The sequence below is a fragment of the Egretta garzetta genome, unplaced genomic scaffold, assembly GCF_000687185.1.
Source record: "Egretta garzetta isolate BGI_Z169 unplaced genomic scaffold, ASM68718v1 scaffold773, whole genome shotgun sequence".
Taxonomy (NCBI): domain Eukaryota; kingdom Metazoa; phylum Chordata; class Aves; order Pelecaniformes; family Ardeidae; genus Egretta; species Egretta garzetta.
Window position 1 is genome coordinate 50825 of NW_009259273.1, and position 26439 is coordinate 77263.

Consider the following 26439-nt stretch of genomic DNA (forward strand, 5'->3'; position numbering starts at 1 on the left):
CTCTGCTCCGCCGCCCCCTCAACTGCTCCCGCTCTAAGAGCATCAAGTTCAGCAGATTATTTTTAATCCGGGTCGCTGCAGTGATTTAGCTCGCGGTGCAACCCCACGGAAAGGTGCGGGAACGCGACAGGAGCGCCACGATGGGGCAGCAGGTTGGGGGAAGATGCAGGAGCCCTCAGCGTATCCTAAGAGATCCCCCTGAGCTTCCAAGGGGGTTCCCAAAGTAACCCAGGAGAAGCATATTGTGCTGACCAACAGCCCCAAAACTCCTTCGAGCCAGCTGATGGCTGACACATTTCTCCAGTAAAAAAGCCGCATAAAATATATCCCAAAGTGCCTTTTCAGTCTGCGGCGATAGGGGCGAACAAGCCCTGCTTTTAATGAAGTAATCGTTATTTAATAGTTTTTATCAATGTCAGGGGAATTTGGGGCCTCACTCATTCTACAAAAGCTTGGTGGTATAGCAACAACGGCGTGGTTTGATTGATAAATGTTCCCGAGGGAGGTACAGTTGATGGCAGTTTCCCAAAGCCGCAATAAATTGCCTGGCACGAGTTTTCCTCTTTCTGCCCTCCCTTCCCACCGTGTCGAGGCTTTGGCCAGCGTAGTTTCGTCAGCTAAGGGTGTGATACTTTTTCTCACTCTTAATTGACACGTCCGTGCCAGCAAAACTTCACAAGTAGTCCGACATCTGGTGGGGTTTTTTCTTTCTTTCTATTTTTTCAGCCAGTGTCACTATGCTAGATGGAGAATTTGGCTTGGCTTGTTCAGATCAGGGTATTTAGCCAAACCTGCCTTTCTGAGGAAAATCAGTCCCGGCTCCTTCTAGGAAAGCCTCCGTTTCCTGATAAACACTTTGTTTGATAGCAGTTAAATCTAAGGTGGAAAGTAATAAGGATAAATGTTAGGGGGGTGGTTCAGTTTTGTTTGCCTTTCAGTTGGTAATTGAGCAGCATCTCTGCCTGTAGCAACCACGTAACATTGCCTGGTAGTGATGCTGAATTTATTTCTGTGTCACTTGTACGCCTGACACGGAGACACAAGCTGTGAAGGGTTCAGATTTATCATATCCCCACTTTATTGGTGGGGATATGAGCCCCCCTTTTAGAAAAGGGCCGATTAGTTTATTCACACCTCCATAGTTCGTAACGATTTTAGATTTGTTTCTGGTCTAAATCCTGTGCCTTGATGCCATCATTTCCTTGCCTTGACTAATTCTGGGTTTTTCAAGGAGCATAGGACCGCTCCTCGCGCTGCAGCTGGAGAGCACTGCCTGCTATTGCTGGTATGGTCACTGGTGGGACGGCAGGGGTTTGGGACCAGGGGTTTGGAGCAGAAAACATTTATTCTGCGGGATTCTTGGTAGCAACCTTGGCATCGGTGCTTATCCAGAAACTGGGACTGCTGTCCTAAACCGAAATGCATCAGAAATCAAACCTCTCTTAGGATGCCTTGCTGGCTTGAGGGTCAGATGATGCTGGGGGACTGGGAAGCAGGGTAGAAAGCATTTCACCTCTTACTGCTATTTGCAGAAAGACAGCAGCCTCTGAGCTCTTACAGCTTATCCTTATCAGACACCTACTTGCTTTTTTGTTCTTTTTTATAACCTGTCAGCAAAGAGATGATGGCTTGGATTTTCTCCCTGATCCCTTTTCTTCCCCACCCAGGAGAAGCCTTAACTCCTATCAGTGAATCATTCTTGCGTAGGTATAAAGCTCTGAAGTCGGTTTAAGCCTGAGAAACTCTTATACAGAGCAGGCAGTAAAAAAAAAGGAGACTCTCTTCAAGCAAGGAACCATGCAGATGTTTCAACAGCCCATTGATAAGTGAATTTCTGGTTATTTAACCTGCTCCGGCATTACCCTGACGGCGTCACGGACTGTTGCACTGCTATGCCATGGGAGCGTGTTTGTAGGAGTCTACTTAATGATGGAGAAGGCAAGACAATTATTTTAACCTATATATAGGTTAAATAAACGAGCGGCTTAAAGGCAGAGAAAGATTTCTTGTGTTTTAAAAACTCAGGTCTCCTCTCTGGTTGGTGATGTAAACAAGCATTGATACCAAGCAAAGTACATCCTTGGATCATGGAAGCGTATCTGTTGCACCTTTGTCTGTTTTTAAGGCCTAGGGTGACACCCAAAAGTCACTGGCTGACCTGGTCGCCAGCATTAGTAGAATTTCTGCAGTACTGGGGTTGGATGCATTTTTCTCCATTTAAAATCCATTATCAGGTGGACTCATTTTTCATTAAGTCAGCCTCCTCATAAGGGACTTCATGAGGAACTGCATACGGAGTCTGTGAAATGATCATAGAATGTTTTGGGTTGGAAGGGACCCCCAGAGGTCACCCAGCCCAACCCCCCTGCAGGAGCAGGGACACCTTGAACCACATCAGGTTGCTCACAGCCCCGTCCAACCTGGCCTGGAATGTTCCCAGGGATGGGGCCTCCACCCCCTCTCTGGGCAACCCCTGCCAGGGTTTCACCACCCTCATGGTAAAGAATTTCTTCCTTAGATCCAGTCTAAATGATCCAGATGAATACATACACATTAGTAATTGCTGTATTTGTCTGCTCATTTGACTGCTGTAAGGGCGTCTGTCTCGGGTCTATCACCTCCAAGAGCATTGCTGGGACCCTGCAGGTGCTACCCCTCTGAAATTCCACACAGGTCAGGATGAGACTCTGTCTCTACTTGTGCTTTCACGGCGGGGCTGATAGGAGATGATAAATGAGCCGTTACTTTACTGCAATGATGGATACAACCAAAATCTATCCTAACTTTGTTTGGCATGTCAGCGCAACCTGGTCATTTACTGTGTATAATTAAAAAACCCTGTCAAACTGAAAACATCCCTTTAATTAAAGCCCCTATAGCCACAGTTTGTCACGCTCAACGCTTCTGCATTTTGTTAAATGATCATTGAGAACGCAGACTTGGAGTTTGTTGGAAATTTTAGGGTTTTGGGTATTGAGATGTAAGTGGCTGCTGCAGGTCAGTGCGGTGGCATGCGGCGAAAAGGGACTTTATCCAAAAGCCGAACTCCACTCACATGGATGGAAATATGTTACGGTCATTGGAATCGGGTTTATTATACTGCATTGATACCTGGTCAAATAGAAGGAAAAACACTCAGCTATTCAAAGGGATTAAACCATCATGAAGCATAGCATAGTTGATAGGACGAGGGGGAATGGTTTGAAGCTGCGCCAGGGCAGGTTTAGGCTAGACATTAGGAAAAACTTCTTCACCAAAAGGGTTGTCAGGCTCTGGAATGGGCTGCCCAGGAAGGTGGTAGAGTCCTCATCCCTGGAGGTATTTAAAAGAAGGATAGATGAGGTGCTTAGGGACATGGTTTAGTGGTGGGATGGCAGGGTTAGGTTAACGGTTGGACTCGATGATCTCAAAGGTCTTTTCCAACCAAAGTGAGTCTATGTTTCTGTGGTATAACCTTGTTCTTGGGACAAGGTTCGTTGTTGCAGCATTGCTGCATCCATCTCTCTCCTGCCGAGTCCCAGCTTCCGAGGCTGCTCCCTGCATTTTGGGTTGGCTGCTCCCTGCATTTCGGGTTGCACGTGTTACCGAGCAGGAGTGGCACCGAAGAGATGCACCTCACTCACCAGGATTCTTCATGGCTTTTCTTTTTTGTTTGAAATGGTGTAACTTTGCTGAAATTCGATTGCGGTACTCAGGGTTTTAATGGAGGTGAAATATGTGTTGTCTTTCCTCTCTGGGGTCAGAGAAGGAGCTGGGCAGAGCCATGGCTGGGGTTGCCTTGCAGTGCTGCAGGAGCTGTAAAGGCTTCCTGACAAAGCCCGGCCTTTCATCCCAAGTGATTTGTTCTTTTCAATAGAGCTCTTCTGTTGAAGTTAAACTGCTTTTAAATCATGTATACAATGGCACTTTTGTTGGGGAGGCCGGAGCCCTTTTGCTTTCAGAGTGGGCCTCAGGAAGAAAAGTTGACATTCGAGGGCATTGTTCTGCTTCCCATTCAAACCAGTGCCTAGCCTCTCCTCCCAGTTCGCATGAGTTTATTTGTGTCACCCACTTCTGCCCTTGTGTTTCTCTCCATTTCCTTCAGCCACGGGCTGGGTGGTTTTAACAGAGCATCCGGCTTCGCCAGCGTGGCGCAGGGTCCGTGTGGCACGGCGCAGAGAAACAGAGCAGCAGGTTTGGAGGGCTGGCTCCTGAGCTGTGGTCTCGTCTCATTGTAGACTTCTTGTATTTATTCTACCTGCACTTACTTGGTCTACCTGGACTTCAGCAAAGCCTTCGACACAGTCTCCCACAGCATTCTCCTGGAGAAGCTGGCAGTTCATGGCCTAGACAGGCGTACTCTTCTTCGCTGGGTAAAAAACTGTCTGGATGGCCGATCCCAGAGAGTTGTGGTCAACGGAGTTAAGTCCAGTTGGCGGCCGGTCACAAGTGGTGTCACCCAGGGATCAGTTCTAGGGCTGGTCTTGTTGAATATCTTCATCAACGACCTATATGAGGGGATTGAGTGTGCCCTCAGTAAATTTGCAGATGACGCCAAACTGGGTGGGAGTGTGGATCTGCTGGAGGGGAGGAGGGCTCTGCAGAGGGACCTGGACAGGCTGGATCGATGGGCCCAGGCCAGTTGGGTGAGGGTCAACAAGGCCAAGGGCTGGGTCCTGCCCTGGGGCCACAACAAGCCCACGCAACACTACAGGCATGGGGCAGAGTGGCTGGAAAGCTGCCCAGAGGAAAAGGAGCTGGGGGGGTTGGTCGAGAGGTGGCTGAATATGAGCCAGCAGGGTGCCCAGGTGGCCAAGAGGGCCAGCGGCATCCTGGCTTGTATCAGGAGTGGTGTGGCCAGCAGGAGCAGGGCAGGGACCGTGCCCCTGTGCTGGGCACTGGGGAGGCCACCCCTCGAATGCTGGGGTCAGGGTTGAGCCCCTCACTCCAAGAAAGACGTTGCATTGCTGGAGCATATCCAGAGGAGAGCCACAAAGCTGGGGAGGGCTCTGGAGCCCCAGGCTGCTGGGGAGCGGCTGGGGGGGGGGGGGGGGAGGCAGAGGGTGAGGTTGGACATCAGGAGAAATTTCTTCCCTGAAAGGGCTGTCAGGCACTGCAAGGGGCTGCCCAGGGAAGGGGTCGAGTCCCCAGCCCTGGGGGGATTTAACAGCTGGGCAGAGGAGGTGCTGAGGGCCAGGGTTTGGGGGTGGGATGGCAGGGTTAGGGGAACAGTTGGGCTGGGTGACCTTAAAGGGTTTTTCCAACCTAAATGATTCTATGATTCTGGATGGGATAATCTGCATCCTTTCAAATTGGCTGCCTTGTTTTTCTATTAAATAAATAAATAAATAAAACAGTAATGTTTTTCTCTTGCCAAGGCTTGAGAAGGCTCAGGGAACTAATAGTGCTCTGGAATGGGCTGCACCTCCACAGCTGCAGGGAGGTTCATTGAGCGTGCAGGTGTGCTGGAAGGGCAGTCCGTAGCACTTGGAGCTACACGTCCTCTGAAGTTCAGGTATCATTAGTCATTCGTTTGTTCTGGAGACGCCCAAGACTGCTGGAATGAGAGCCAGTAACAAAGCGTTTACTTCTGCCTGTAGATTATACACAGCGTTTGCCAGTGTACGTGAGATTACTGGCTTTGTAAGTTTGGCCTTGTTGGGTTTTCGAGAGATGAAAATTGTCGCTCTCAGGTGCTGCCCACCATCCAATATGCTGTGAAAGCCCTTCAGTACGCTCCCACCTGAGGCTGCTTTGCAGATAAATGCATCTTTGTGTTAAATTCTTTCATTACAGCTGGCTCCTGTTATTTCTGCGCTAGCCAAGAATTAGAACAAAAGCCAAGTCTCTGTTTAGTATCGGACCTTGGAAAATCTGTTTCTGTAAATAATTGATCCTAACGTTACTACAGTTCTTACGTGTTACGCTTGGCCTTGCCTAACTGAGCTGAATCTAAAATGAAGTGGGTTGTTTTTTTTTTTCTTATGTTGTTGTGCAGTGTCTAAAAAACACGGCAAGCTCATCACCTTCCTTCGTACATTCATGAAGTCGCGCCCAACGAAGCAGAAGCTGAAGCAGCGGGGGATCCTGAAGGAAAGGGTGTTCGGCTGTGACCTGGGAGAGCATCTTCTCAACTCTGGCCATGATGGTAAGAAACACTTCGTTCTTGAGTTCTTCGTCTGTTGGGAACCTTGTCTCAGGGTGATTGTATCTAGCAAAGGGCTGGTTGGAACAAGCGGAGAAATGCAGAACAAAAATCGATGGCTGGAAGGTAAATTGAGGTTAATGCTAATAAGCAAGCATTGAGGTTCGATGCGGGAGCACTGGAGATGGGTGGAACTACTGAAGATGAGTTCTCAATCTCTTGAAGTCTTCGGGTAAATGCTAAATGGTTTTTTTCAGGGAAATAAACTTTATGTGCCAGTGAATAATTAACTGCTATGTTAAATCCATACATTTCTCGAACTCGGTACCTTTGGATGATTCGAGCACAGTTTGCAGTGTAAATCCCTCATCTGCCTTTTCCCTTGATTTCACAAAATTTACAGGGATTAACTGAATGTTATGTTTCGTCACAGCTGACTTTGCGCTCAGTTTGTCACTGTGACTTTTCTCTAGCTCCTCTCGGTCCCTTTTGCCTTCCCATCAGCAGGTTAGGGAGGTAGCAGGGAAGAGCCGTCCATTCCAAGAAAAAATTACACAATTGTTTCTGCTCTTCCTCGGATGAACTTGTGTTTCACGTGCTCTTTCCTTCTCTCTCGCTGTGGCATCTCCAGTCTAGGCTGTGGACTCGGGGAGGTACCTGCGTTGCCCAGTAGCAAACAGAGGACTTGAATTCCTTCGCGGATCACTGGATCGCCAGCCAAGGTCGTTCCCATAAATGGCCCATGCTGAGGGTTATTTAGAAAACAGCATGGAGCAGCCGTGGGCTGCAGCCAGTTTGCCCAGGAGTTAAAGCTGTCAGGAAATCCGTGATGGGTACAGCATCACCGTCTGGCTATGTCAGCTTGTTGATGCGTTGCGTATTTTTGCTCCTTGCCTAATGCAGTCGATTTTGCAGGAGACCTCGTACGCCAAAGCTGTTCATCTGATGTCTCCCAGCTTTCGCATGCAGGCTGATGGAGAAGCACAGTGATGTGTGGGGTAGGAAAGCAGTTTCTCTGTTAGATCTGTTTCCAGTGGTACTTCAGACTCCTTGTTCGTACAAATGCCTTTTGGAAAAGGGATGGTGAGGGGTGGGGAGCTGTTCCATGCGCTTTTTCCAGCTGATGCAGTTGGTAACAGCAACGTGTGCTCCCTTCCCTGACGTGAAGTGTTTTACTACCGGTTGGTGAATAATACGAGCTTGTTCTTATGGAATCAGGACTGTGGCAAGGCTCATTGGCTTGTTAATTGGAACCAGTAGAGATCTTTATTGCTGGGGCTTGAAAAGCATCAGAGCACCAGAAACTGGATGGTTTGGAGACAGAAACAGACAGTAACCCGTGTCAGAACTACACCCGGAGTGGGTAATTTACACCACCGGGTAGCTATGTAGCTGGTTTTATATTCATGCTGTGAGAGCAATCTTGGAGGGCAGGAGACATGCCAGCAGAGTGAGCTCATTAATGGGAAAGAGAGAATTCTCTTTTATCCCCAGCCCTCCTCCTGTCCATTTTAGTTAGGCACAAGTCAGCAATAATGAAAGCTTCTCCCTGCCCTCTGCTCCGACTCCTTCCCCCGGCTGTAAGGGGTGCACGTTTTATTTAGCAATAAAAGACACGGCCTGAGCTGAAGGAAGCTGTTCTAGCTCCACTGGAGGCTCCTGGTTGACAGCCTCCAGGAGCTGGCTTCTTGCTCTGGTCACTCTCCTCCCATCATGTGTGGCTGAGTGGCTGTGACCACGCTGTGCTCACGAGGTCTCCTCCTCTGAGAAGTTACCAGTTGCTTTTGCCCTGGATTTAATAACTCTTCCCTAACTCCTTGGAGCGAAGCGGATCCAAATTGAATGTTGCTAACAGGGACACGTCTCCATTTCACACAGCGGGATTGTTTTTTTTTCCTGTGTGATTCAGCTCTCTGACCTGGATTCCGAGTGATGTAATCCCCGGGCTTGGTTTTGTGGAGACGTTTCTGGGTTCCTGTGAATCAAGCTCCGTGCATGCACAGCGTTTGCAGATTCCCACCATTCTGTAGTGGTCCTCAGTCTTGGAGCCCGTGCTGATCTGCTGAAAGGGGACGGAGATACCACAGGAGACCCTGACTTGAATTCGATGGAGCGAAGATGCAGTCCTGCTCCTTCACCGCGTAACCAGAGCAGTATTTTTATAGGAGCAACGAGTACTCCAGCCAAAGTCTGCGCATGGTACCTACTGGTAATGCTTTGGGATTGCGACCACAAAACATCTCAGTTCAGAATAAAAAAACCAACCAAGAACCAAATCCATTGGTAGATTTGTTTAGGTTTTGATGGGTTGCTGTCCCAACACCCAAAAGATTTATCAGGACTGAAGGAGAAAATGATGCTGTCCACAGCGTTTGATATGAGCAGCAAGGCATCTGTGTGCTCCTCAGAAATGCAAGATTATCGCCCTCTACAACTGCCTGAGAGGAGGCTGTAGCGAGGTGGGGGTCGGCCTCTTCTCCCTGGTAATGGGTCATGGGATGAGGGGAAATGGCCTCAATTTGTGCCAGGGCAGGGTGAGGTTGGCCATGGGGAACAATTTCTTCCCCAAAGGGCTGTCAGGCACTGGAAGGGGCTGCCCAGGGAAGGGGTCGAGTCCCCACCCCTGGGGGGATTTAACAGCTGGGCAGACGAGGTGCTTAGGGACAGGGTTTGGGGGTGGGATGGCAGGGTTAGGGGAACGGTTGGGCTTGATGATCTTAAAGGGCTTCTCCAACCCAAACGATTCTATGGTTCTATGATTCTAATATTAAAATAAACTGGAGTTGTGTTAAGAATTTTACTAATGATCAGCTTTGGGTTGTCAGGCTCTGGAACGGGCTGCCCAGGGAGGTGGTCGAGTCCCCATCCCTGGAGGTATTTAAAAGAAGGATAGATGAGGTGCTTAGGGACAGGGTTGAGTGGTGGGATGGCAGGGTTAGGTTAACGGTTGGACTTGGGGATCTTAAACGTCTTTTCCAACCTAGGTGATTCCATGATTCTATGAAAGCCTAAAATCTTGAGAATTTGCTGTGAAACAACACGAGCAGTCCCAATTTTGCAGTCAGGAAACTTTGCCTGTCTTGAGACGGTGAGAGAGGAGCAGATCGAGAGAATAAAAGGGATAAGGACGGGCAAAAACTGAAACAGGTCTGACATTTTTTTACTAAGCCAAGAGAAGAGCGTGTGTGCTATCGTGTGCCGGTATGCCCAGAAGGGAATTTACAAACGCAGGGGGAATGCTGTACCTACTGCAGTACGTTGTCTTTCCGTGGGCTCAGCAAGTAATCGCTCTCCTTCTGCATCGTTGGGCCTCTGAAGGAGAATAAATCGGTGTGAGGTGTATGGGAGGAAAGCGATACGGAAACGTGACCTTACTGATCCAGAGCCAGAGCCCGGGCGATCCCGCCCTGCGAGGCTCCGCGCGCATACCCTGGGTTCGGCGTGCGCCGGGTTGGGAGCTAGCAAAGCATTTGTCTTCGTTCACCAGAGTTTTTGAGGTTTGTCTTGCACTGAGGCGGGGTGCGCTCTCTCCCGAAAGGGTCCTCGTGGGCTGGCGTGATGGAACAGGCGTCTGCTCCGCTTCGGGGCACGATACGTCCGTTTATTGGAGTCTCTCCCTAGGGGAGGGTGCCTGGGTGCGATGGGATGAGTGGAGTGGGCTGGATGGCTGCTGTTGCTACTGCCTTTTCCTTTTTGATGAGGATGCAGTTCGTCATCTTTTTAATTGATGTGTATGGATCTGAGAAGTAACGCTACAAGCAGGTGCAGGAAGGGAGGATTTTAAGGATTTTAACAAGTGTTTACAATAACAGCGGTAGGGGCAAGTACTGCGCCTCAAAATCTTCCTGTATGCCTGGTGATTCACGATGGGGATCGCGGTGATTACTGGGCTGGCAACTGGAGACAGGCAGTGTCCTGGTTTGGGGATTGGTTGGGTTTATTTATTTTTTTTTTTAATTCCAGTTTGTAGTGTGCTGACACTTGGAGCTCCCCAAACAGTGATGGGGCCCTTCTGTGGTAGGAGTTGCACCTCCATGTGGCTTTGCCAAGGCCCTTGCAGACAAGGGAGCAGGGAGGGGAAGGAAGCATCGCTGTCCGGGTTCTTAGGTGAGGATCTGAGTCATGGGCAGATCACAGGATTATTTTTTCAAAATCATCAAGCTGCTTTTAAAAAGGGGAATTAAGAGCCACATGTGCTCCTCGTCACTGGGCTGGGGTATGCGTAAGTGCATTGCTTCCAGGGAAAGAATCATAGAATCCCAGAATTATTTGGGTTGGGAAAGCCCTTTAAGATCATCAAGCCCAACTGTTCCCCTACCCCTGCCATCCCACCCCCAAACCCTGGCCCTCAGCACCGCCTCTGCCCAGCTGTTAAATCCCCCCAGGGCTGGGGACTCGACCCCTTCCCTGGGCAGCCCCTTCCAGCGCCTGACAGCCCCAAGGGGAAGGAATTGTTCCCCATGGCCAACCTCACCCTGCCCTGGCACAACTTGAGGCCGTTGCCCCTCGTCCCATCGCCCCTTCCCTGGGAGCAGAGCCCGACCCCCCCCGGCTCCCCCCTCCTCTCAGGCAGTTGTAGGGAGCGATGAGGGCTCCCCTCAGCCTCCTCTTCTCCAAGCTGAACAACAGAAACAGTGGTCTGTCCTTTTGGTCCCTCTTCTCAGTCACATGTCAGTACTGAGTTACGGGCTGGTACTGGTAGAAGTAAAAGCAGTTTTGATGTGAGGGATTTTTGACTTCTCTGTTGGGTCTAAGTCTACCAAAGGCTGGGGTGATGCTCCCTCTCTGATCAGCTCTGGTCACCCAGTGGACCCTGCCCCAAGAGGCCACCTCTCTGTTTAATTTTAGTGCATTATTCATTTGTTGGCTCCCTCTGGGTTTTGAATATTTCCCCTGCCAACGAAGCATCATTTGGAAGCAGACCAAGCTTAGGAGGGAGTAGCTGTTTCTTCATCACCCTGAGAGATGTTCCCAGTTGGTTTGGTGCTGTTGGCACCTGCCATGCTGGTTGGTTTTACTGTGAGATGCAGCAAATTCAGCACAACTCGTGAAGAGGCCTTGTTTCCTTTGTAGGTAAGGGAGACTTTTTCCCCTGTAATTTTTTTCTCTCAAAGGAAACCAAATCAAACTTAAATTTAACTCGACCCCAATTAGAAAGAATCGTGCTTGCAGAGGATGTGTGTGTTTGGTGTGGGAGCTGGTTAAATAAATGCTGCATTGCAGCATCTGTACCACGTCCTCGTTTGTGCCTCAGCATATTTCGGAACGGAGCTCTCCACAACTTCCGAATTTATGACAAGTGGAGGAATCCTCATTAATGAGCCTCACAGAAACTTTGTGCCTGGCAGTGGGTTGGAAAGCTGGGCAGGTTCGTGGCAGAGTCAAGGTCACAGCTTTACGCAAGGGACGGAGCTGCGATGCGGCCGGGGGCCGAGGTGGTCGCAGGGTCGGTGGCGCAGGGTCGGTGGTGCTGTTCCTCCCTGGCTTCGGGATCTCAGCGATGGATCGGGGTCGGCAAAGCCATGCTGCTCTTCTGGGGGCACAGGAGTTGTGAGTGGCAGCAGGTGAGGGATTCCCTTACAATGTACTTCGTATTGAAATGCTGCTGGGAATAACGTGCTGGAATTGCTGGGACTACTGCTGGGTATAAAAGACAGGCGGTTCTTTTTCCGTGTGGAAAATGTTCCGGTTGCTTAGTACTTGATAAAGATGATTGTTTCTTTCTCGGTGATCGGAGGGGAGCACAGGCTCACCCTGGCGTACCCTCAGATGGTGGTATGGGTGTTCATTCCATGGGGTAATCCACGCAACACAGGCAGCTCTGTAGACTAAAAGCAAATGGTTATTTTTTTTGTACCTCTTTATGCATTCCTTGCATTGATCCATCATCAGCTTCCATAATTGGAAAAGATGGATTTAGAAATGGCACTCATTTTTAATCGACAGGTTTCCCATCTGGAAAGCTCTATACCTCCTTTTCGAATTATTAGAACACATCGGTGATCTGTAATCCACGGGAAGAGGTGTTGCTTTTCTTGCTGAAAAAGTAAATGCCTGCAGAAGGCAAAGCTTACTGACACACCTGGTTCTTGCTCTCTGCCCTTCCTATTCTTCCGGGTTCCCCAGATTTCCTGGCAAGTATTTTGGACAAGTTGGGTAGGATTAAAAAAAAAAACCAAAAGGAATCATAGAATCATCGAGTGTTTTGGGTGGGAAGGGACCCCTAGAGGTCACCCAGCCCAACACCCCTGCAGGAGCAGGGACACCTTGAACCACATCAGGTTGCTCACAGCCCCGTCCAACCTGGCCTGGAATGTTCCCAGGGATGGGGCCTCCACCCCCTCTCTGGGCAACCCCTGCCAGGGTTTCACCACCCTCATTATAAAGAATTTCTTCCTTAGATCCAGTCTAAACCTACCCTGCTTCAGTTTAAAGCCATCCCCCCTTGTCCTGTCCCAGCTGGCCCTACTAAAAAGCTTGTCCCCCCCTTTCCTCTGGGCCCCCTTGAAGCCCTGCCCGGCCGCACTCAGCTCTGCCCGCAGCCTTCTCTTCTCCAGGCTGAACACCCCCAACTCTCCCAGCCTGGCCCCATAGCAGAGGGGCTCCAGCCCTCGGAGCATTTTAGTAGCCCTCCTCTGGCCCCGCTCCAACAGGTCCATGTCCTTCTGGTGCTGAGGGCTCCAGAGCTGGACGCAGGGCTCCAGGGGAGGTCTCCCCAGAGCAGAGCAGAGGGGCAGGAAATCTGAGACTTTTCAGAACTGTGTGCAAGATCAAATTATAGGAGATCTTGGATCTTAATCCTGTTACATACTGGGCGCTAGCAGCCACTGTTTGCAAGGGATGGGTTTATTCTCTTGTGCTCGTTATTGCTCTCTTCAGATAAGCTCCTTAACATCACCCTGGGATTTCTGGAGACATCACGGCTTGTCCTGGGTCCTCCAGTGTTCTCCTTCCCTTCAAGCGATCCCCTGGCTGCAGTTGGGTGATGTGGTCACCTTCAATGCTGATTTATTGCAGATTTGAGTATAGGCAGAACACCGTTACCGGAACAGAGAAGCACAAGGAACGAGATCTCAGGCAGCGTCTTGGCAGGGATCTGTAAAAATCTGGTTCCCCTTAGCTCAAGCATAAGCTTGGTAATCTATCCATCATCTCTCTGGTTCCTGGTATTAATGCGAGGAGTCCCTTTTACTAGCTAATAATTTTCATTTTAATAAATGACTGCCTGGCTGGCTTTGGATTTTTGCCAGATGTGAGGGAAGCCTTGCTTTGGCATTCAGGACAGCGGAGTCTTACATGTTTATTAATTCTAGTTTTTCTGGATGTTTTAACTCTTGGCGGGTAAATTTAACCCATTTCCATGCTGTCTCTGGCTGCTGGAGAACGAAAATGAAGAGGACAAACAAGGAGTAAAGCAAACTTCGCTGAAAAGTAGAAAGTTATAAATATTTACAAAATTGCTGGGTTTCCCGCCTTCCTTTCTTTAAATACTGGTTTTAGCTGTAAACACAAGGCAGCCCCTGAAATCTGAGACTTCCCGATTCATGTTCTGATGGCCCAGGTGAAATCCCTGCTCGTGATGTCTTTGATAGGGAATTGCTTTGCTCTATGATTTTTGCTTCCGAAGGACTTTTTAGCATTTCATAGAATCATAGAATGATAGAATGGTTTGGGTTGGAAGGGACCCCTAGAGGTCATCTAGTCCAGCCCCCCTGCAGGAGCAGGGACACCTTGAACCAGACGAGGTTGCTCACAGCCCCATCCAACCTGGCCTGGAATGTTCCAGGGATGGGGCCTCCACCACCTCTCTGGGCAACCCCTGCCAGTGTCTGTCAGTGCCCGGGAACGAGCACAGGAGAGAGCAGCCTATAGATAGGGAGGATGTCGTTTTCCATCAGTAAAGTTTTTCCACTCCTTGAAACTTTAGAAGTGGTTTATAAGCTGCATGCCATAGAGACGTGTTCAACTTTTTCCTCCTCCCCAAATGCTTTACTTTTGTGCTTGAGAAATCATCAGCAAGGGGAGGATTTGACGCATACTCTTACTGATTTTTGCCTTGCATGTTGGAGCCCAAAATGACCCTCTCTGTTTCTTAGGCTCCGTTATCATTCCCTCCTTGGTTTATGTGATGCGGTGAAGACGTACTGGCCCACCTCAGCACTTCCACTTGCATCTCAGTCCACATTTGCCACAGCTCTGGGCACAGACAGCATGAACTGGGGAAAAAATGGTTGTAAGGCTGCCTTCTGGGGCTGTAATTCCATGGGGCTGTTGTGACTCCAGAGCCCCATGGAGCTCACGGGTTGAATTGGGCGTACCCTTCATTCATCCTTGCTGGCCGTTAGTTGGTTTGGCTATCCCTTTTTTCAGGAGGTTGGTGAGATAGTGAAACCTGCTGGCCTCAGACATGCCCAAACCAGTTTCCTTTCAGTATTTCACAATTTATAGTAATTTTTTTTTTTTTTTTTTTTTAAATCCAAATCCATCTCCAAAGGACTTGGGCAAAGACCTAAGCTGTAGTCAAAGTTCTGGTCGGAGCCAGGCGCTCGCAAGCTCAAACCCCATCTCTCACCTTTCGTGGCCTCGGGGAGCTTTGCTTGATGTCTCAGCTTCCATCTCCACGCTTGTAAAATTGAACTAATAGTCCATATCTGCCCCTGAGGTGCCTCAAGGGCGGGTTTCTAATACTTGTGAGGTACTTTGAAGATGAAGAGCGTGATATAAACATTAAATAGTATTTATTCAAGTGTTAACGTGGGTTGGCATGCTAGATTCAGAGTAGCCATGTGAATGTCCGTAGGAAATGAGTAGGCTTACCTGTATGTATCCCCGATATTTATTTTGTTCCTTGGTTGGGTTTGCTTAATTTCACAAATCTAAACGTGTCAGCCATTTTGGAAACCTAATGGTGCCGGATTCCAGTATGGAATTCCGTCACGGAGCAATTCCCTAAATCGTGAAAAGCCCGTGTGTTTTAGGTGTCTAAATGTCTCTTCTGATCTGGTAGCGTGCACCTCTGCACGCACAGGCCCGCGTGACACAGAAGGTGGATCCAGCAGCCGGGGCAGAAGTGCAGTGTTTGACCCAAATCGCAGACGAGCGGAGAACGTTCCCCGTCCCGCGGATGCGCTCTCCGATACACAAATTCATTCAACGCAAGTTGATACTGTTAAAGACCAAGAGTTTTGAGCTATTTGGGGCAAATTTCCAAACATAACAGGCACTGTTACTGCTTCACCATCTGCCCTCTGAATTGAACTCAAGGTTATTGGGTGCGGGGTTGGTGTTCAAAGGGGTACATGGGGTCCCCGTGGAGATTTGTTTGGGGAAAGCACTCGCAGAAATGGAGAACAAGCTCTCGCAGTTAAGAAAAGCAACAATTTCTGTGTCCCCTTCTTTTTTTTTTCACCCTGCCTGCAGCTGTGAGAAGATAAATTCTTTATGCTTGAGCGACCCAGAGGACAGCGGGGAGTTGAAAATTAATTTGCATTTCGAAACACTACAGCTGCAGGGGGAACAAACAGGAGAAAAAATGTTGCAGTCGGTACAGGAATTGCTCCTGCTCTTACCCCTCCGCTCTTAACCCGGTGGATACTCTTGCCCCTCTCAATTTATTGTAGTAAGCCTAATTGATCTAACTGGGAAAAAACTAGCCTGCGGTCTGAGTATGAAGGTATTTGTGGTATCTTTATTCCATTTGTGGATATTTAGCATTAAAAACAACAAAGCAAAGAACAAGAATGGGGTGGATGCAGCCTGGGAGACTACGAAGGCTCCAGTCTTTGACAGGAGTGCAGTGAGTACCAGTCCTCAAGCCCAAAAATGCCCTAGCATCGGCGTGCCCCCAACGTCGGCGTGCCCGCAGCATCGAGAACATTGCCGGTACCGCAGGACCTGAAGGACGCGGTTATCTGCCTTGATGCAGCACCGTGGGGGATTTATGTTTGTCTGGCTTGAACTTTGTGCTTTGTTTTTACACAGTTTCTGGGTAAGCTGCCATAAAAAAAAAAAAAAGAGTCCAGTCTTAAAAAGCAGAGTCCGGTGCCAGAGGCCAATTCCACAAACGGGCACTGCGTGGTATCTGCTCTTGGAACCAGCTCGTGGTTTATGGCCCCCTCTTTTCCATCTTGGCACTTTCCCAGGTGCAGAAGTCACGCTTGAAATAAAAACGCTGGCGTGTTACCAGGAGCTAGCGCAGGCTCCGATAGCGGGCTCGGACTTTACTCAGCTCAGCAGCATAAACACTTGTCATGGGGGACACCTGGAAATCGGGGCGAGAGCATCTCGGAGCAAGTCTGCTGCTTGCTTGGTCTTGTGCTTCCCTCTTACTCCCGGTGATTCAAACGCGAGGACTCGGATTTAGGAGTGAGACAAAAGTCTGTAGAAGAGAATCTTTTAAAGTTTTATTTTTATTTTTTCTTTCCCCCCTTTGTCTGCAGGCTTACAAAACAACGCATGCGGGCGCCTCGCTGGGTGGCAGGGAGCTCCTTGCAAAACAGTAAAAAGGAAATGTTTAATCTCTCTGTCCCATGCTGGTTTACACCTGCATTGTAACATTCACTGTAAGGCGGAGGGAAGGGCTTTAGAAATCACAGAATCCTAGAATCCCAGGTTGGAAGGGACCTCCAGGATCATCTGGTCCAACCTTTCTGGGCACAAGTGCAGTCTAGACAAGATGGCCGCATTGCCAAGTCTGCTGAGTCTTGGAAGTGTCCAACGTGGCAGAGTCAACCACCAAATGAGTGGTTTGAAATGAGGTTCCTTGGAAAAGTTACACTCTGAATTATTACAGGGGTTTTACTGTGTTTTTAGGAAATACTTGGACAGTTTTTTGCAAAATTGAGCTAAAAATAGAAAGAACGATTGGGATAAAAGCAAAGGGTGTTTCTTCGGGTGAGGATATCCAGTGTTGGGTTCTTACAAACCCATGCGTTCCTACAGCAAGGGAGACTGGATTGATTTGCCTGATTTCCGATGTCTGGAAGTCGCCAGGGTCTCAGCCGGTCACAGAACCTCAGGAGAGGAGCACACCTATAGCGTATGTTGTGCCTTTGTGCCATGCTGGGTGATTCGGGAGGCTCCATCCTCTGCAAGTACCCATCCGTCCTCCCCATTCTTCCGTCCTTCCTTCCTTCCTCCCCGTCCTTCCTTCCTTCCTCCCCATCCTTCCTTCCTTCCTCCCCGTCCTTCCTTCCTTCCCATCCTTCCTCCCACTTTACAAAGGCAGCCTGGACAACTCAGAGCAAGCTGCCTCCACCTAAACTTTATCTTGCAGCTGATTGTTTAAATTTATATTCTTGTGGCTCAAAACACCGGCCCTAACCTATTCCTTCACCCCTATTTTTTTTCACATGCGTCCTACGTATCAGTACACGTACTCAATAGCCATGGTTATTACCTTCGTTGGGTGGTTCAGGGCGGCACATGGGACAATTTATTACATTTTCCTTGTTCCTGCTGGGCTGCAGGTTTATTTGTTTGCAATGTGTGGAATTCAGCTGAGCTGCTGCGTTGCAGCGTGCTATGGCCCATTAACCAGCCCAAAGGCCTGGCTTGGTCGGCAGCTCACCTTAGTGCTGCAATGTTGTGAAAACGCCGCCGCGAGGGGGGAGCTCGATGGGAGGCCTCATTCCCCAGGCTGAACAAATAGTTCTGATTCCAGTAACGTGCTAAGAAAATAAAAAAAAAAAAAATACAATAATAATAAAGCAAGCCTCCCAAAACCCAGGGAGGGAACGTTACAAAAAAGGTTTAAAAGGAAAAAATAAAACCAAGATGCTAGGAAAGGAAATGCGCCTGATTTCAAGATGAATCAAAATGTTCTTCGGAATAAAAGCCATAAAACTTCTGCTTCCTCTTAATGGCAAAGAAAGAACCGGTTAACGAGCCCTAGAAGATGCCATAAACCTTTCCAACCAGCTGAGAGATGCTCAGGAATAAGCTGAAAAAATTCCTTTAGCTGCTAAGGTGATGAAAAGGGCTGGGGGCTCCTTTGTCCATGCATCCACATTTCCAGCCTTTTTCCACATTGTTTCCTGGAACTGCCCATTACCTGAGACGGGGAAGGGAGGGAGGGAATGAGGGGGCAGGTGACTGATGGTTTTTGGACAGGGAGAAGGCATACAGCGCTCCGGTTCTCACCGAGAGGGGGGTGTAGCACCCGCCAGTGGGTTTTAGGAGGCTGCAGCTGAGGCAGCGACCTCGTTGCAGAGTGTGTGGAGCCGGGGGTCGGAGACCCCATTTATCGCTCAGAAAAGGAGCAAACCCACCAGCGAGCGTGGGCGCATGAAGGTTGCTCGCCTGGGAGCGTGGGACTGGAAAGGGCTGGGTGCTGGGCTTACGAAGCACAGACACCTGGGCACAGGGGGTTGTTGGGGCCGGGGGAATAAACCGGGTGTAAATATGTAATAAACAGGCGTAAACCCTGCGCTTGTTCCCTCCTCGTGCTCGCCCCAAGTGGCCTGCCCCCCGTGGTTGTCAGAAATGGGGTGCTGAGCGAGGTGGACCCTTATGGCTGTTCATGCAAACCGCCCGCATTGCCAAGTCTGGTTGTTGTAATTGCAGGAAACCACAGTAATTAACTCACGGAATTTTCATGCAGGTGCTGCTGCATCCTATGAAGAGAAATCTCTGCTGTGATGCGGATGAGGTGCCTTTCTGATTCAAACCTGGTCGCTGGTTTGCGACCTAGAAGCCAAAATGGGGACGTGAACACTGAGAGGTTCGCCTCTGCAGTGGGATGGGGGGGATTCGTGCGATAGGCAGAGACAGGTACCTGGAGAAGTCACGACATGACATCAGAAGGCACCGGGGTGGGGGGGTCCTGGCACGCTTCACGTTTGCAAAATTTTGTAGCTTGTGCTGTCATCCTGCCATTTCATTCCGGTGGTAATAGGCACCATTCCGGCCGTAGGTGTGTCCGTGCATCTTTCTAAACATGTATTTGGCTGAAGGGCTAGGGATTGAAGGGGGACAGGGGGGTGAAGCATGCATGTAATTGTCAGGTGTCATCTGTGTTAAAAAAATGAAGTCACCGTTGCAGCACAGGGCCTTCAAGTATAATTATAGCCCCACTTGAATTTCAGTCACTTCTCCAACCATGCAGAATTCCCCCAAAATATCTGTGGTGCTGGCATTGATATATTTAGCTTAAAGAACAGATCGTCCCGGTAACCAGATTAGGAAATGCGTCGAACAAGCCTGCTAGAATTTTTTTCAGGGTATATTAATTCTTCTGACCGTGCCCAAGATCTTCCATGGCAAAGTAGTGCTTTAGGAAGCATCGGGGCTGCACCCCTCGCCTTCCCCCCTGCTCTCCCCTGACCTGGCTCGCGGTGCCCCAAGGGGTGGCTGCTCTGCTGAGCTGGTCCGGCAGTGCCGCTCCTCCCGTGCTGTGCGTTGGTGCAGGTGGATAAACCCCCGGAGGGCCGAGCTCCCTCCCCGGGGCACAGGTCTGCCAGCGGGCACTGCGGGGGGTGTCCCCGCCGTCCTCGTGGGATGCAGATAAACAGGAGAGCTGGCTGTGGGCTCCCTGCCTGGCGCCTGCATCCGCCTCCCCGGTGGGAATTTGGCAGGCAGGGAACGTGCTATTTATTTGTTTTCTTATTTATTTACTTCAACGGGTGCTACTGATTTCAAGGGGACCCCTACTGAGATTCCAGCATGGATCATTAAAGTCCGTGGGATTTTGCAGCTAGGCGTTAGCAGATCTCGCCGCAAAGCCTGCGTAAACTCCTTTACCCAATCCATCGCGGCTCCCGCAGTCGGGCACTTGGCAGCAGGGAACGCTGCTGGTGCAGCGTGGAGCCCAGCATCCCCGCTCGGTTCACTGATGGGATTCATGACCTCCCCCTGTTTGTAATGGGGTGGGGAGAGGGACCCCTGTGGGCATCTCACGGTGTCTTGCTTGGTGGAACCAAACAGAGCATGAGTCTGGGGTCTCGTGCAGTCTAGGGTGCTCTCTGTCCTCACGGAAGAGAAGGTGCTGCCATGTCAGCATCTAAAGCCTTGCCCTTGGCCTTTGCTGCAATGGACGGCGCTGTTCCCACCTCTCTGCTTTTCTGCACCAATTTACACCTGGGTCACACATCTCACGCTGTAGCGCAATGCAAAATTTTAGCCCTTTTTGGCAACCGCTTGAGTACGATGTAACTCCTTCCCTGAGTATGATATAACTCCTTCCCTGTCCACTAAAACCCTTAAAAACTTTCTTCTTCAAGAGGCATTGAATCCTTTTGCATAAAGGGGTAAGCATTGTCCTCCAAAAATGCTTTTTGAAATGGTTTCGGAATTCAGGGCCATCCGTTCTGCCTGCTGTTCTTGGGCACAGAGCTGATGGCTGATGTGAGTGATGGCTGCACACTTCGCCAACGTGCCCTCCAAATGCGCATCCGCTCGGCCGTGAGTTGTTGGTGCTTTTCCGGACTCGGATGCCCCCATGTGTGCCTGGCTGATCCCTAATGCCGGCGGTTGTGGCGCCGCTCGGAGCTCGCCCAGCTGCGAGAGGTACCTCTACCTTCAGAGCGGATGGGCTGCCCAGGGAGGTGGTCGAGTCCTCATCCCTGGAGGTATTTAAAAGAAGGGTAGATGAGGTGCTTAGGGACATGGTTCAGTGGTGGGATGGCAGGGTTAGGTTAATGGTTGGACTTGATGATCTTAAAGGGCTTTTCCAACCAAAGTGATTCTGTGATTCTGTGCTGAGATTCCCTTCTGCATCAATGGAAGTTGAAATTCCCTTTGTGCCTGCAGAGGAGAGCAGAAGGTGATCACCTCTGCTGGTTTTCCTTCCCCCAAAAAAGCAGCGCTTGCTTGCCAAGCCTCTTTCTATGCCATTGCTTAATGCACAAGGCCGCTGCTTGCCCCAAGGTCTGCGCCTTGCTTTGGAAAACAGCATGAGATGCTCTAAATGCCCAGCAGCGTGATAGCAGAGTCTGACCGACTCAGTTGTCACCGTCCCTTGGTATCTTTGGTACCACGGGGCCCTGGTGCCCTCTATCTTCTATAGCTGAGCCCGCTCCATTGCTGTGCATTTACAGGTTTTGTTCTGTCCTGTGCTCGAGTGTGGAGCGGACGTGCCCTTAGCCCAAAGCACCTCCTAATTTCCAGGGAGCCCTTCAAAATGTGTCCTTTCTGCGCGAGTGTTTGCTGTGAGCCAGGGAAAAAAGCAGTGAAGCGGCCGGGGAGGGGAAGGCGCAGAGCGTCGCGGCTCAGTCGCACGTCGGGGAACGGACTGGCAGATGGCATTTGCTGCTTGATAGAAGGGGATTTGCCACATGACCTATTCAGAATCTGTGTCACGTGGCAAATTGATCAGGCCTGGTATCTAATGTAAGAGTAAATCTAGATCATCGTGTAGGAGCTGTAGCAAAAAGGAGGCTTGCAGAGGATCCCACAAGGATCTGAGCCTCTTCCATGAAGATTTGCTGATGCTCACAAGAGCCCAATCCTAATTTTCTGTCTGTGTTCAGTTTTATCTCCCTTTTATAAATAAAGTAATTTGCTCCTCCTTCAGCTTTACAAGGATGGACAGAAAGCTCCAGCAGCGGATGCTGCGTGAGGCTGAGAAGTCAACTGGAAGGAATCGGTTGGTGAAGCGGCCTGAATATTAACTTGACACTTAATTATATCCTCTGGGCTTATCTTTCCCATTCTGTCATACCCCGCTCTGTCTGCAGTTTCTGACAGCGTGTTATGTGGTGTAGCCAGCTAAATCCAGGCACGCTCCGGTAGACATTGGGGGTGAAATTATCAGTTGTAAAAACTCTCCTGGCCCTGGTGCAGGGCCTACTTTTAGCATCTCCTTAATGCTTATATTTGCTCAAACCAAGCAGTACAAGTTAATTCTGTATGGATTTGAAAACGAAGGGAGTCTTTGGCCAAAGAGAGGGTATTTATTCAATGTTACAGCTCTTCTGGAATGGGTTTTAACACCACAGTTCTTGTGGGAGTTGTGACGGGACCTGCACTGTCTCTGCTTGACCAGAATTGACTTTTTTCAACCGGATTCATATCCTGGCATTTCTTTAAAGCAGAGAACACCTCTGACCACTTTTCCACACCAACTCCTAAGGTTAAATTTCTTACAGGCTTTCTCCTCTAAGGAAGAGCTAACGCAGTAGCCTGGCTGGGCTCGGTTCATGGCATCCGACAAGACCACAACCTGAACCAGGGCTTTAATAATGTGCTCAGCTAACCAAGACTTGTTCTTCAGTCCCCCAGGTCCTCAAGAGCTGCACTGAATTCATTGAGAAACATGGCATTGTGGATGGAATATATCGTCTGTCTGGGATTGCGTCCAACATCCAGAAGCTACGGTAAGGGCGCTGTGTTTGGCGGGACGAAGGCGGCAGGTTCAAAGGCTGGGCTTTCGGAAGCCAGCGCTTGCGGGGCAGACTGTTCCAGCAGCTCCGAAGCGGGTGTGCAGCCTGTACTCAATGGATGGTAACGCTGGGTTTGCCACCGTTGAGGAGCACCACAGGGTTGTTCAGCAGAATTCATTCTGCAGGAAGTTTTCCTTCAGGATAGAGCTCTTGGATTGTGGTGACGCTGTGCTGTCACATTTCATTCCTCTTCCCTCTTGTTCCCAGAGCCCTTTTGAGCAGCTTATATTTCTCCTTGCTGCTTTGGACTCCTGGCACATTAGCAATTAGTTGCCGAGAATATTCACGTAATTCTTGGTGGGTGGCATTTCGGGGAAAGGCTAGGTGTGCGCCCACCCCTGTGAGGAGCTGTTCCCATTGCAGTAAATGGTCTTTATCCTTTTGTGGGGCTCTTTTTCCTCCCGTCATTTGGCATGCATTTTTCTGTTGTGAAGGGACTGGGAGAACCTAGAGGGATGTGACTAATTCCAGGGTCGATCCTAGGCCATGGCCTGACAGGGGTATTTTCCATATGAAGGATATCCTTTTTGCGCCAGCTCTTGCCAAGTTGAATGGACAGGTTTGAGCTGGTACCGTTACTGGGCTTATTCTGGTTCAGCTTAATCCTGTTTCTCATCACAGCAAGTTCCGTTTTAAAAATCTGCTCCCAGGGCTTTGATATGCAGGATCCAAAGACTCCGATTGTAGCTGTTGCCCACAGCAATCTTGGCTGAAGAAAATGTTTGCCCTCACTTCAGCTCCATCCCTTTAATTCCCCATTTTGACTTGTGCTGGACCATTTCTAATCACTGCCCAGGTCCATTTTTTTCCCTTTGTGTTTTGCCAAGACCGTTTTCTCCTTTGCTCTTTTCCAAAGACGCCTCAAAAACTATTTTCTAAAACTTTAATGGCATAATTCCCTGGTTCAGTACAGCACATGAAGTGGCAGCCTATTTTTCAATTTTCTGAGCTGTTCCAAAGACAGCTCCAAAGGAAGGGAGTCCATGGCATAACTTGTAGACGCTGTCCCTGATGTTGGTCTAAATCACTACAGATTTCCATAAGCGTTTGATTAACGTAGGACGCGTTGCCTTGCTGTAGTTCCCAGCTATATAAACAGATCATTAGGCTTATTTCAAAGCTAGGGCTGCAAGTATTCTTCTGAATGAGTCACTGCTCTTAAGTTTCACATAGAAGAATTGGATCTCCCGGATTTAAAGGGCTTTTTGGTTGGGGAGAAAGTTAAGAGAATTTATTCCACATGGGAGATTTTCTCCAGGACAGGGGGTGGCTCTTCAGTAGCGCAGTAGCTGCCTTTATTTGGCTGGTGGGCAGAACAGAGCATGTCGAGTTTGTACGTGTGCCCCCGGATTCTGGCTCTGGCTTGTCCTGAGCGACCAGGAGGTTGTGTTCTTCTCCTAGCAAAATCTTCCTTTGGGGTCAAAAGAAATAACATGTGGTTCTTGAAGCAGCCAGCGCAGAGAGAAGAAAGGCTGAATGCAGTAGGGCTTCCCTTTCTTTGCTCCATATTCTGCTTCCACGAGGGTGTAGGTCTCTGGCACGGCATGAGATTTATTCCTAGGGAAAACATACTGGAGTAGCAGAGGTACTGGGGTACCTGGAGAACTGGGGTAGAGCAGGATATGGCCAGGGAATTGCAGCCAAGGCTGAGTGTATCTGTATGGGGTGGGTTGGTGCCTTTCCCTGATCTCCCTTCTGAGCTCTCTCTCCTCTGCAGCCAAGTGCAGGCAAGAAGTTTCTCTCCAGCTCTGAGTAAGGGGTGAGTCAGAAGGTGCCTGCGGGAGCAGCGCATGCCGAACACCCAGGACCCTGGCAGGGACCTTTATTTCCTCCTCCTGTGCTGTCTCTGGGATGAGGAACCGGGGTGGATTTTCACTGCAGAAGCAGAGACCTCTTCTGCCTCCCAGTCTGGCGCGGGACAGACGCCCTCCCTGGCACAGCCTGCGTGTCTGGGGAAGGCAGGAGCTCCTTCCTCATCCCATAAAGGGGGTACAGTTGACCCTCCACGGTTACGAATAGGCCCAGTGCCTCGGACACGGGTGCAAACTGGCTCTGTCCTGCAGGCAGAGAGAGGCGAGCCCTGTGTTTGAGCTTTGTAACCTTCTGCCTTACAAATCGCCTGGCTTGGAGAGGGGGAGAAGCCAGGGGCTGTTGCCACCAAGCCCCCGGCGTTGCTGTGGTTGTAGTGCAGACAGGATGACTCCCCGCGTCGACGATAAGCCGTTTTGGTTTACAGCTTAAAGACAGCTTGCAGGGAAACGGAGCTTCAGCGGGCACAGCCGTGTTCTCGCAGCTCCCCATGGCCTGACTCGCCATGCTAACCGCTGCAGATCTCCCCTGCTAATTGGAAACAGCACTTTTCCCTGCACAGATTCCAGCAGCCAGCCAGCTCTTGGCCTTCTAAGCTCAGTTTTTATTTCATAAATGGTGGTGATTTTGGTTTTTCCTTTCTCTGAAAACCAAGGGAACGCTCAGGGATTTTCTTCATGTGGTCCCTGGCTCTCTTCGCCTGGTGTGCTCAGCTCACCAGCTCGGCCCCAGGGAATTTCTGCACACAGTATTTCCATGTGCAGCAGCTGCCCATGGCCATGCCGAGCGCTTTATCACTTCAATTTCCAGGCCTTTGAAATGCAAAAGGCTTTCATTCAGACCCGTGGGCACTATTCCTCCGGGCAGCTCCCAGTCACAGCCCTTGGGAGTTAAATATTCAGGACTGCCTCCATGGTCTTGGAAGACGTTCTCTGGAGGCTTTGTGAAAGGCCCTGTTGCAGCCAAAGGGATTGCAGACTCGCCAATCAGTTGTAAAACTAATTGAAAATGCCTTATTAGGGGGAAAAAAAGTGTCATTTTGGAAAAATCCAAGCTAGCAGCACCACAACCATGGGTCCTGTGGCTTTGGTGACGAAGTACTTATTTTTTCCTGTAAATCAGGCAACGCTTGCTTTTCTTGACTGTAATTTGCGCTGGGTTTTATTTTCATTCCTCCTTTTCAAACCCCTTTGCCCATTTTTTTTTTTTTTTCCTGTTCTCATTTCCAGCCACGAGTTTGACTCCGAGCAGATTCCTGACTTGACAAAGGATATTTACATCCAAGACATTCACTGCGTGGGCTCCCTCTGCAAGCTGTATTTCCGCGAACTCCCAAACCCGCTGCTGACCTATCAACTCTACGAGAAGTTCTCGGTAAGGCCAAGGCGATGCTTTTCGCTTGCCACGTCCGCGTGACTTCGTCTGCGCGTGTTGACCAGAGGAATACCAAAAAGGATCCAGCAGCAAGGATCTTCCCCACACCTTCCTTTGCCTGTCTCCTGCTTAAGTTGGGGTTTTTAGAGAGATCAGAAGCGCATATCTCCAGAATTCCCAGCCTAACACCACTTGGGTCTGTGCTACCCGCACACCAAATTCCCGCTGCCGGCAGCATCCTGCCATTCCAAAAGCGTGGTGGCATCCCAGGTTTGAGGGCCTGTTTCTGTTTCCCCTTTAGGGTTGCTCACCTGTGCCTTTGTCCCCCAGTCCACACCGTATTGATCCCACTTTTGGGGCCCCGGAAGGAGGTGATTGGGACACTAACAGTGCTGGCAAGAACGCCCCTGTGGTTTGCCATTCCCCAGTGGTTTCTCAAACAGGAGTGGGATTAGAAGCAAATCTGCTTGGAGCCAAACGCCCCCTGCCAGGACTTGCTCTGTACAATTAAGCTAGAAAGGGGCCCAGATCTTGATTTGCTTGGCTTTTCACACATTATCTGTGTGCTGGTCTGGCCCCAAGAGATGGACACCGCTCCAAAGGTAGAGAGCAACACCGTCCACCCCGCTGCTGAAGAACAGCACACTGGCCACATGGGTCACAGAATCCCAGACTGGCAGGGGTTGGCAGGGCCCTCAGGAGCTCACCCAGTCCCACCCCCCTGCCCAAGCAGGCTCACCCAGAGCAGGGGGC

At 49.9% G+C, this 26439-nt stretch overlaps 1 protein-coding gene across 1 annotated transcript in view; it reads left to right on the plus strand.

Annotated features, from left to right (window-relative positions):
• Positions 1 to 26439, plus strand: part of LOC104123813 (rho GTPase-activating protein 32) — an 84211-nt gene that overhangs the window by 40952 nt on the left and 16820 nt on the right. Inside the window, 3 exon segments of the mRNA XM_009636098.2 lie at positions 5978 to 6127; positions 22335 to 22437; positions 25542 to 25686. Of these exon segments, the coding sequence (XP_009634393.1) occupies positions 5978 to 6127; positions 22335 to 22437; positions 25542 to 25686 (398 nt within the window).